Genomic DNA, 11,301 nt, shown 5'->3' with positions numbered 1-11,301 from the left:
CAAAAACGCTCTGTGTAGGCTATTTAAAAATGTGCGCTACTCGTTTTAGTCAGCAAGAGGCTTTTGACTGTTAGGCACAGACTGTCCACAGTGTGGCGCTGTTGGATTTGGTATGAACATCAAAATCATGAATGTCAAATAAACAAGAAAACGAGAATGGGCTGACCTACTATGCTTGCCGTATGACTTCAAGATGATGAACCGTCAGCTTCCAGCCAACGTTATGTCAAACGTCGGAAAACTGGTAATGTAGCAAAAGCCTTGGGAAAAAGTAATATTCGAAATATATGAATGTCTGGCCATATTAATCAGTTCAAATATGCTGTGGTTTTTGACCTTCTTTGTAAGGCGGGGATCCTGTTAGAATAGATGTTAGGTATGTTAGCCGGTTAGCATCACCCTCCACTCTCATCTCACAGTGATATCCCGTCAAAGTCACGAGGAAAAGGAAAACGCTAGCTTGAGACCTTTATGCCAGAGACGCTTGTAATTAACATACATAATCAACTTGGCTTGTCTCCTGGTCTGCAAATCCAGGGAGGCGTTTTCGATAGTATCAATATCCATTGTATGTTGTGGGTGCACTTCTTAAAAGCTGCAAATATTTAGCATTCTTAGATTCTCAAGACAGACCTAATCAAAATGCCTTTTACATCCAGTATATTCTGCCCATGTCCTGACCCTTAATATAATGTATTTATTTATATAATTTATATTTTGGAGATGTATGGTCATTTTCATTTTAGGCCATGGGCAATGGGCAATGTCAGTGGACGTTGTGGACACATTGGTCATTTTCGGTATCAAAAACGTAGATTGGTAATGCCCCAGTGTGAACCAGAATCTCCTTCAGGGTCACAGGGTTATGGTTACAAATCAGTGTCGATTTGCTGTTGTTTCCATTCTGTTAAAATGATTTACTCTATTGCAATTCTTAGTAGGCTATTTTTTTATGTAAACATATGGCTGCTTAACATTTTTGATTTTCAATGATAATGGTTATTTTATTGGTATAATTGTAGGCCTATTGTATGTGGCTTTGGATAAAACCATCTGCTAAGAACCATAACCATAACCTGATTAAATAAGTATGTTCACACATATTCAGCGATTCTCCAACACTCAGTACATAGCAAAAGATTAATAAAGATGAATCTATTGTTGTATTGATATTTTGTCCTCCCCCTAACTTTGACAGCTCTCCTGTGTTCTCCATCTGAACAGGTGGCTTTGCCAATGGCAGTTCCTGTTCTTGGTATGATGTCTGGGACCGTCTTTGCTGCCAATGAGGCTAAGCAGAATAAAGACACGTTAATGATCGATGAAGTAAGAGTCTCTCTCATACAAACACATGAATAGACTAATAATATTTGAACTTAAAGTGTAGGCCATCTTATCAATTCCCTAATGTGCTGAAGTGCAGACACCGTGCCAAGACGTCCACAGCAGGCCATGTTGTTTCCTGTAATCTTGCAACTGTGTATACATAGTGCTGCATCCTGTCTCGATAACCTTGTTTCTTTTTTTCTTGTTTCTGCAGCTGTCCCTCTACACAGCTCCTCAGACGCGGCTGAAGTACCAGGAGCCGGCGGCTGGGCATGTGGTGGAGGGCATCGCCACGCTGAGGAAGGCGGCGGAGCCCTACACATCACTGTGCCAGGTGGGCACCAGCTATGGTTTGGCTTGATCACCATGGACATGTGCTCATTCGGCTGAACGCTGGGGCCCAGATGCAACCCAGCAGCGGGCAGTTGTCTTCTGGTTTTGTTGTTGTTTTGCTGTTGTTGTTTTTGTTGTTGCATATGATATGGGAGATATTGCACCCGTCTGGACTAAACACTTCAATAGCAACATTGCATTTCTAGTTGATATCGTGGTGTTGCATATGGGAGATATTGCATTTCTAGTTGATATTGTGGTGTTGCATATGGGAGATATTGCACCCGTCTTGACTTAACTGTTCACTGACATTTGTGCACATTTTTCCTCAGCAAACAGGTGCTACTGCAATGGAGAAAGTCCAGGTATGACCAGCACATGCAATATGTCTAGACTTTTATCAGTCATTAAACAATAACCAGCAGTAGTTTGCTGGTTGACTTTAATCTGTTCTTGACCTGCCTGTGGGTTCCTCATCTCCGTCTGTCTGTTCATCACAGGAAGTGTATGAAACGGTGGAGCCGTCTATAAGCACTTCGCTGCAACTTGCAAAAGGTAGCCCCTGCCTGACAAACCCGTATCTCAACAGACACCGGTGTTTACTTAGTGTCATTAGTGAAGACATTTGGTGGAGTTTGGCCAAGCTAACACAATTTCCTCTGGTTGCAGATGCTAATGAGCTACTGAATGACCCTCCACCCAAATTGTTTCCCAGTTTGGGAGCTATCGGTTTCTCGGGAATCCTTGGACTCTACCTGGCCAAAGGTACAGTAGTATCTTAGTCAATACGCTATTGTCAGAAACTTTCTATACATAGGCTATGGTGAGAATTACCAAATTATATTTCACAGGATTGAAAAGCCATTTTCTTGATGATTATTCATTATATGTACAAGAGTTGCGCAAATGTTAACAGGATAAACTGCATTACATGTAAACGGTGAGAACATCAGGCTAGCATTCTGTTTTTGATGGTAGGATAGTATCTGAGGATATAAATGTTCATTCAAGTGTGTGTATGGTGTGTGTGTGTTTGTGTGTGTGTGGGGTGTGTGTGTGTTTTAGGCTACAGAGTAAGAAGGTTCCTATTTCCTACAACACTGATGGCTCTGAGTGCGTCCGTGTTCTACCCACAGCATGCCGCGTCCTTGGCCATGGTAAGATGACTGTGCTGTCCGTCAGCGTTTGCTTTGTTTACACCCGCGGAGCCACTGACCTCGGTCAGATTATTCCACGTAATTCAGATGATTTAAGCATCAGGTTCACTCTCTTTGGTACCTGTGGAGTATTTTGGTTTCTTTCTTCTCTCAGTAAGAAACATCAGACCCGAATCAATTTATAATCAGTCACAACCAGGCAAAATACACAGTTCTATCACTCTCCAAAGAGCAGAGCCGAGGTGAACACTGTTCAATGACGGTTATTTCAAGAATGTTTTGCTGGTTGTTCCTCTAACGGAGAGGAAGGGGAGAAAGCGCAGGGCCCCTGTGAGCCAGGAGAGCTGGCCTCTTGTGTGTGGCCATGTCTCTGAGTGTGAGTGCTGAGGGTCATGACCCTTCGTCCCCGAGGGCAGGGCTGTCTGTGAATGGTGTGTTTTGATTAACCCACGTCCCTTCCTGATGGCTTCCTGAGGGAATGTCAAAGTGTGGAAACCGCGGGCGCTGGTGCTGCCGGCGCTGGTGCTGCCGGCGCTGGTTGGGGGGATTCTGAGTAGTTTTCCATGTTCCCTTTTTTACACTGATAAAGGAAAAGAGAGACGTATGGATGGACTGATAAGTCTTGTTCATTTTTAGCTCAATGGTATTCCATGGAAATAATCCCAGCTGGTCTGAAAATGTTCAATCTGCGTATGTTATGTTATTTTTAATGAAGTCACATACTTTGTCAAAAGGGTTTGTATTTACGGTGTTTTCTTTGTGTGGGTTTTGTATTTGCATGACCTTGAGTGTTTTCAGTTTTATTTTTTTGTGCTCTCATAACCTTGACCTCACCGTAAACTTTCCACAAGCCCAGCAAAAACTGTGATTCCTATCGAATACGGCATACTGAAGGTAATGTCCTTGTTTTGTTTGATGTCCAGACGACCAAAGACCAGCTCCACACCTGGGGCTCCCAGGGACGTGTTCACGCCGAGGACCTTTGGAAGAAAATGTCTTCTCTTTTGGGAACAGTAAGACCGTGTCAACTCTTCCACTACAATGTATTCATATGTAGTCATATTGATGTGGCTGTTATGTTTCACATAACACATGACCTTTCAGTCTCGTAGTGGACGAAGGACTAAACAAATGCCCTTATCTCCTGTCCGTCCACAGACGGAGAGGAAGAAGTCCAGCAGCCCCAAGTCCTAAGGCTGACCGCAGTGTTGTCGTCTCCTGCACCCTCCACTAACACAGTCAGCCATCTCTCATGAAGTGTGTTTCTTCTCCTGGAACTGTTTACCCATGCTCACTGTGTTGCACACACACACACACACACACGCCCAGCAGGTGACAGGCACCCTTGTTTAGCTTGTGTTTATATTTATTAAACCCACTTCTAGGGTCGTTATTTTTGCACTGGACGGAAGACCTGTAGATGTATAGAACACGAGATTCTGTGGTCAGTTACAGGATGATGTTGAAGAGATAACACGTTAAAGAGAGTTTTGATGTGTGCAATATTTTTTGATTACTTGTTGGGTCTTAATAACACATTGGGAGGCTTCAAGTGACATACCGTCATGTCTCACACATCACCATCATGTCATGTCTCAGACAGCCATGTGGTTTCTAGCTGTTTAGCTGAAGGAAGTTCAGTTAAGCAATTAAAAAAAACATAAAGGGTTATCTGACTTTGCTTCTAAATGTCATATTACACACACATCATGGTACTTGGGTAAAACAATTTATGGTAAGTGAGTATATGGACGAGGATAAGTTACTAAGATTATGATCAGGGATCAAGGAGTTAAAACACTAAAGTTCTGGACTGCTTCGCTGGACTGCTTCGCTGATGTTCTGGTTCTGGTTAATGTCATTTGGCTTTGTTTGTGTCTATATTTTGTATATACAGTAAATGCATTATATTAATTTGTTGACACAACGTTTTTGTATTGGTGAAGACGAAGCACTGTTTAATGTAAGAGTCGGAGAACATCAAGGCGGTAGCTTCCTTTGCGATTCAAAAGTGAAAGTTGAACTTTCGGCTTACAGATGGAAAGTAAGTCTGTTTTTTCGTTTGTTTGTGGCTTCAAAGGAAGTCATTTGCTCAGTTATTTTCTATCTCCAAAGTACTCACTACAGTTTCAATAAAATGCTTTAGACTCTGAAATGTGTTCTTAACTACACTAGTACTATACTATTGTTCTCTCCAGAAGAAGTGTAATTTAGTATGGCAGCTGGCTCATAACAATTTGATCTTAAAGGCTTAGTTTGGCGCTGGCATAGTGTTACTTGTAATACATTGTTAATGTTAAGCCTTCTAACTTATATGTCCTAAGTTAACCTGTAACCTGCGTAATTAAATGAGCCATTCTGTTTGTGTAATATAGGGAGAACCTTCAGTTAGGCTGGAAGTTTAGCGCGCTACTGATAAGCCATCACATTGTTCCTGTGGCGCACATGGGTTGGTGTCACACTTCCATTTAAGAGCATCTGCTTTGGATACAAGAATAGCTGATGTTTCTGAGTCGTTTTCGGAAAAAAAAGCACCTGCAAAATACCATAACCATAAGAGATACAAACTTTATTACCGGTACTTTAATATATTTTACTTTATTACTTTAATAAACTTAATTTTTTCATATAACTTGCTTATACTTCTGGGTTTCACCGATGGAAGCCTATAGTCGGCTTTGTTCGTGTCTGTGTCAGTTTTAACGTTTATATTTGTCCCTAGAGTGAAGGTGTGCCCCTGGGGTACCAACTGTAACCTTCCCGGTGTTAATCACTTCAAAACACATTTTCATCAAACGTTCCTGACACACCTATTTCCTCGATAGCCACATGGTTGCAGGGCTTTTAAGTGAGTAATTTTAGGTTGTATAACCCAAAACAAAGCCATAAAGAATACTGCAAAAGTAGACAGGCGACCCCTGAACTCCTTCATAAAGCAGATACAGCCATGCACCTCTCTGTATATAAATGCTCCTTACAGGATAGGCATGCATTGATAGGTTTTAATGGATGGTGTACTCTTCTGTTAGTCATACTGATTCAACTACATATTCTGTTGTAATTGAGCTGTTACACAGAGAGGATTTGACAAAAAAACGATATATATATTTGACACTGTAGCCACATCTCTCAGAGCAGTTTCATTCATTTGCGTCTACACTCTTACAGTATAAAAGCTTATATATCGCTGTCATATCTAGGAACATCAACTAGAAACCCTGAGAAATCATTCTGACCACCACAAGCACAATACCATTAGTGAAGCTTATGTAACTTCATCATCTCTCACATGTAATAGGGCTTTATCATATCAACAGACTACTCCTGTGAGTCTTATGATGGTGTCTCTGATTGATATCTCACATGTAATAGGGCTTTATCATATCAACAGACTACTCCTGTGAGAGTCTTATGATGGTGTCTCTGATTGATATAAGGACCTGAGTAATCCATGGTACCCTAGATCCAGATCCTAAGCCATCAATGTTGGTGATGTGATGTTGAAGACATGCTTTTATACTGGACAGGTGCACATGAGCACAACTCATTATTTTAATATTGCCTAAACTATAATTGGCTTGTGGTTACCTATTACCAGAATGTTCTCAGGGTAATCAAACCACATTTTACGGCCATGCCATAAAACAAAGTTCAAAACAGCAATTTCTAAACAGGTTGAGAAGCAATGCCCTATTTCTGCTGTTACTGTATTTAACGGGGTCTCAAATGATCAAACAATTGAAGGCACATGAAATCCAAAAGTGAAAGGTTTTGAACTCAAGATATGTCTCACTTCACACAGGAAGTCTCTTGGGTGTCGCACTTCCTTAGCTAAACCTCTGAAGCGTGTTGTGTGCACAGTCACTTGCAAATCTTTTAATTTCAGGAAGTTGAAGTACTGAAACCATGACTGCAGTTTAACAGTCATACAGTATCTTCTCAGGCACACTGCACCGCACGGCCTGACCCACAGACACTCTCCACACACAGTCATTTTGTGACTCCTTGCCTCCAAAACAGGTCCTCAAGTCTCACTTCTATATTTGTCTAGTTTCCTCTACAGGGTTTGTATGGGGCTCAGGAAATCTGCATCAGTAGCTGAGAGACTCCAACTGAAGGAGATCCCTTCCCTCTGTATTGGTTTTTATGGGCTGAGTGGGTGAGTGATTATGTAATAGAACAGCCCTTCTCATCTCTGGTTGGAACCTCTGCCTCTTGCAAAGCATAACCTCTCACAAACAGGTTCAGGGAGCACATGGTGACCTACTTTACTGCTGCTGATCTTGAAGATGAAAACCAAAAACTCAAGAAAAGCTTTTTTTATTCACAACCTAATGATCATATTTCTAGTACAATGCACTATATGGAAAAACCCTCCCTAGAGCACACTGATAGGGTAGGATGTGTGATAAAGTAACTAAGTAGGATTTAAAATATTTTAAAAGCAACTATAAAAATCATTCCAGAAAGATTCTATGGCAAATAAAAACATGACAGATGATGGTTACTGAATCTAGTCACTACCTAATAAAAATGTCTTTGCAAAACAATAACAATTAAATGACAATTAAATGACGACAATGAACAAGTTGAGCCCCACAGAGCCAGAGAACCCTGTGAGGGATTCTCCTGTGTTCACGCCCGGCCAGGTGCCGGGCCAGCTCAGTCGCGTGCTGGCTCATTCACTCTTCTACCGCCATCTTGAGAAGGTGCTTCTTGTCGATCTTGAACAGCCGCCAGCCCTCCTCCAGTGACAGGTCAGAGGCCCCGCGCCGCTTGTAGAACTCAATGGACGGCTTGTTGGACTCCGCCACGATGAAATGCATGCTGCTGCAGCGAGTCTTCACAGCCATCTGAGAGAGAGAGAGAGAGAGAGAGAGAGAGAGAGAGAGAGAGAGAGAGAGAGAGAGAGAGAGAGAGAGAGAGAGAGAGAGAGAGAGAGACTCTAATGAAGATGTTTACCATTGTGGCCATGCCGTGATATCAAGAGGTCTGAAAAGAGGGAACTCATTAGAAAACTTACATGACTGAGATGCTTCAGGATTTGAGACCCAATTCCAAATCCTGACAAATAAACACAGTATGTCAGTATCTGACATTGTCTAATGCTCTCTGGTGTGTTGCTGAGTATTGGAATAGGCTTCATTAGGCTATAGAAAGGTCACCCACCCCTGTATTCTTCCATTACAAAGAAGTCCTCAAGGTAGAGCAATTTTCCAATCCAAGGATCATAAGTAAAGTAGTACATGGCAAATCCAATCACTGCATGATCTGTTAATGTAGAAAATCAGATGGAGTGAACAGAAGCTATAATTATGAACATGCTGAAAGACAAACACTTGAGTTGGCAGAGAGACACAAAAACCAGCCAACAAAAACTAGCCATCAAAGACGTCCATCTTACGCTCTCTTTTCTGCTGCTCTCCTGGGACTTCAGCCACAATACAGTGATAAAACGGGTGATCTCCGAATCCGTCCTCCAGCAAATCTAAAAGATTTTGTTGTTTATTATATAAATTCAAAACAGTTCAAGTACTTGGATTATATTATTTTACCTAATGTCATAACTCACCTTTCTCTGTCAAAATTACCTTCTCCTCCATCTCCTCGTATTTAGCAAGTTCCTTAATTTGAACAAAAGCATGATTAAGATTTCTGTCAACAGAACATGAAATCACCTTTGAATTTAAAAAAAGTGACCCCCCCAACTACTTTTTTTATTATTTATTTTTTAAGTTTAAGCGCATGCGCAGAATTACAGACAGCCCACAGATTAGAAATGTAAACAAGAGCCGGTGAGCCGTGATACCATCTTGTAACGTAGGCTAATGGCTCGTGATTTGGATAGTTTAATTTAAAGTATAAATGTTACGAACAAAAACATTTGTTTCTAGCCTAGGTGATCGCAAGTTGGAGTTGTCATCCAACTTACACGTCACCCACACAGCAATGCCTAATGCAAAACAGCTGATCCAGCCAACAGTTGACAGTCTATAGTTCAATATGATCAAATTCACAGACACCAAATGGAAACAAAAAAAAGAGTAGTGCGAGTTGCATACAGGAAGTAGGAGTCCTCCTACCTTTATGAGTCGTAATATGTCTGGTACATCATTTGGTTGGGCCTTCCGCAAATTAAAATTTGCCATTTTCTTCTTTTGCTCTTTTTCCCTTTTCTGACAAGTCCTCTGTATGTGAACCGAAGCAGGAGGAGTTTCTTCATCCGCTTCTCAGGAGTTTTACCCTTCGCAGTCAGTCCGGGATCCTGACCCTCCTGAAGGGAGATTGCATGCAGTATTGATGCTGTCCGACTCAGCTGTGCTAAGCTGTCTTTGTTTCTTTCTTCTTTTTATAGCGGCACGGGGGTTGGAAAATTTGTTGACGATTCTCAAATTTCAGGCCAATAGCAACGCACGTTGCGCCGTGACGTCGTTGTGCACACTGTAAACCAGTGTTTCACAAACTTTTTTTCCGGGGACCCACTTTTCAAAAATGACAGACCATCGCGACCCGATTCACTTCGGATTTAACATGCAACCACCAAATACTGCCCAAAACGTTGATGTTTTAGGCCAACGATTCTCAAACGTATCTAACCATTCTACAGTGCATGAAGGGCCCCTTGCTCCCGTTTTGCGCTACCACCATCTAGGTCAGTGGTCCCCAAACTACGGCCCGCCACCTCATTCTGGGTGGCCCCCCAAAACATGTCTGTGTATATAGCATCTGGCCCGCACGGGAGTACGACATCGTCAAACTATAACCTCCGCAATTTTCCCCATTCATTCTCTATGGCGAGTCTAACAATACACATGTAATACTCTTTTTGTCCACTGGTGGTTGTTTTGGCGCTGTTCCGCGTTTGCCTTTGAAAACGGAATGAACCTACCTGCAAACAATGTAAGAGGCCTATGCTAACTGCATCAGTGCTCAAAGTATTCTAAAAGTTTATCAGTTAATTGTTAATAACTAACTAACTTCTATTCAAGTCATATTTCTGGGAATTTCTGGGATAATTATTTCTATTTTTTATTCACTCTTCAAATGTTCATACAAATTCACAAAGTTCTGAGTGAAAGTTAATGGTAGTCATTTCAGATGTTTTTGCCAGGACTTCATTAAACTCTCATAGTTTGAGAACTTTAAATTATTTGTAGGATATTGCTTGTTCACAACTTGAGCTGTGTATGCAAAAACACAGAGTTCACACATTTTAAATAAAATATACTTTTGGGACTCCCTGCTAATACTTTTGGGAATGCTATGTCTTTTTATTATTTAATTTGAGCTTCATTTTACATGGTTTGATGGCAATATAAACACAGCTAACAATGATATTAAATTGCAGTAGCCAATGATTAAAAGTAATGGAATATTCAACTAAGGTAGACTGTTGTTGTTCACAGCACTAAGCTATTGTTACTGATATACTCCGAGTTTCTGGCCCTCTCTTAGAGCCAGGCATAGTGAGCTGGCCCTCGGAAGAAAAAGTTTGGGGACCACTGAGCTACACGCTTGTCTCATTGGCCTGGGGCGTTTGCTTAAAAAAAAGAACACGTCTAGACGACTAACGGTCTAAAAGTTGGATTAAAGTGACACAATCGAGACAGCTGATGAGGTTGCCCAATAACTTTTTTGGATATGATATTGTGAGCTTGTGCGAATTCGGAGAAGAAGTGTAGGCTGTGTTCTTTCCGTGCATCAATGTAGACAATTTCTTACTATCGCGAACTCTTGTCAGGGGAGGTCATTCATTTTGGGTGTCACCTATGACTTGAACAGACAGCCTGCTATGCCACCCGATGTACTATTATTGTTACAGTTTTTAATCAATGCAACTAACATTATGTGTAAAGCGACGCAATACACCATAGCCTATGCAATTTATTATCCCGTCTGTTATGACATGTACAACAATGTTTTTCACAATTTGCGACAGAAGGTTTTGACTGAGCGTGTTAACATAAAATAATAATAATATTGTCATCGTCGCGAACTGTTGAGTAAGGGGGTCAGTCGTGTTTGTGACGCACAGACAGCCTTGTAGGCCTAGCCTATTTTGCTTAGGCCTCACTTTTAACGACAGTAGGTTGTGCGTGTATGTTGACAAAAAATAACTATGCAATTAAAAGTCAACTTAAAACTTGCTATTATTAATTTATAGCACAAAACCATAACCAGTAGGCCAACCAGAACCTCGCATATTAGCGTCATGATTTGTGTGCGTATTTGGCAAGGCTACTAGCTGTCATGGATGCGTTGTTGCTAAAGGAAGGCACAGGTGTCAAAAGTTAAAAAATAAATGGAGATGTGCGGCTTTTGGAAACGGGGGAGAACTAACAAGCCATGGTGTAAAGAAATGAAAGTGCCAGGGGTTGGCTTTTGCGCGGTTTGCTGCAAGAAAATTGTTTATGGATGCAATAGGAAAACGTTTTAGCACGCCAACAATCAGAAGACCGCCATATCGTGCACTTCAGGACATCTT

The 11,301-nt window shown here is 41.4% G+C and overlaps 2 protein-coding genes across 2 annotated transcripts; one reads left to right on the top strand and one right to left on the bottom strand.

Annotated features, from left to right (window-relative positions):
• Positions 1-128: 128 nt before the first annotated feature.
• apoob (apolipoprotein O, b) lies at positions 129-4,971 on the top strand. The gene is made up of 9 exons (XM_048266357.1): positions 129-244; positions 1,225-1,326; positions 1,541-1,660; positions 1,992-2,024; positions 2,160-2,214; positions 2,329-2,424; positions 2,725-2,816; positions 3,740-3,829; positions 3,975-4,971. The coding sequence occupies exons 1-9, from the start codon at positions 194-196 to the stop codon at positions 4,008-4,010; spliced, it is 675 nt and encodes a 224-aa protein (XP_048122314.1). The 5' UTR covers positions 129-193; the 3' UTR covers positions 4,011-4,971.
• A 2,149-nt stretch (positions 4,972-7,120) lies between these two features.
• On the bottom strand, positions 7,121-9,155 carry sat1b (spermidine/spermine N1-acetyltransferase 1b). The gene is made up of 6 exons (XM_048266287.1): positions 8,900-9,155; positions 8,389-8,440; positions 8,221-8,304; positions 7,986-8,087; positions 7,840-7,880; positions 7,121-7,669 (listed from the first exon to the last, which is right to left on the bottom strand). Exons 1-6 carry the CDS (start codon positions 8,963-8,965, stop codon positions 7,499-7,501), a joined length of 516 nt encoding a protein of 171 aa, XP_048122244.1. The 5' UTR covers positions 8,966-9,155; the 3' UTR covers positions 7,121-7,498.
• Between the last annotated feature and the right edge of the window lie 2,146 nt (positions 9,156-11,301).

Source organism: Alosa alosa, chromosome 16 (assembly GCF_017589495.1).
Source record: "Alosa alosa isolate M-15738 ecotype Scorff River chromosome 16, AALO_Geno_1.1, whole genome shotgun sequence".
NCBI classification, from domain to species: Eukaryota; Metazoa; Chordata; class Actinopteri; order Clupeiformes; family Clupeidae; genus Alosa; species Alosa alosa.
Note: the sequence above shows the minus strand (reverse complement) of the source record. Positions and strands in the feature narration are given on the sequence as shown.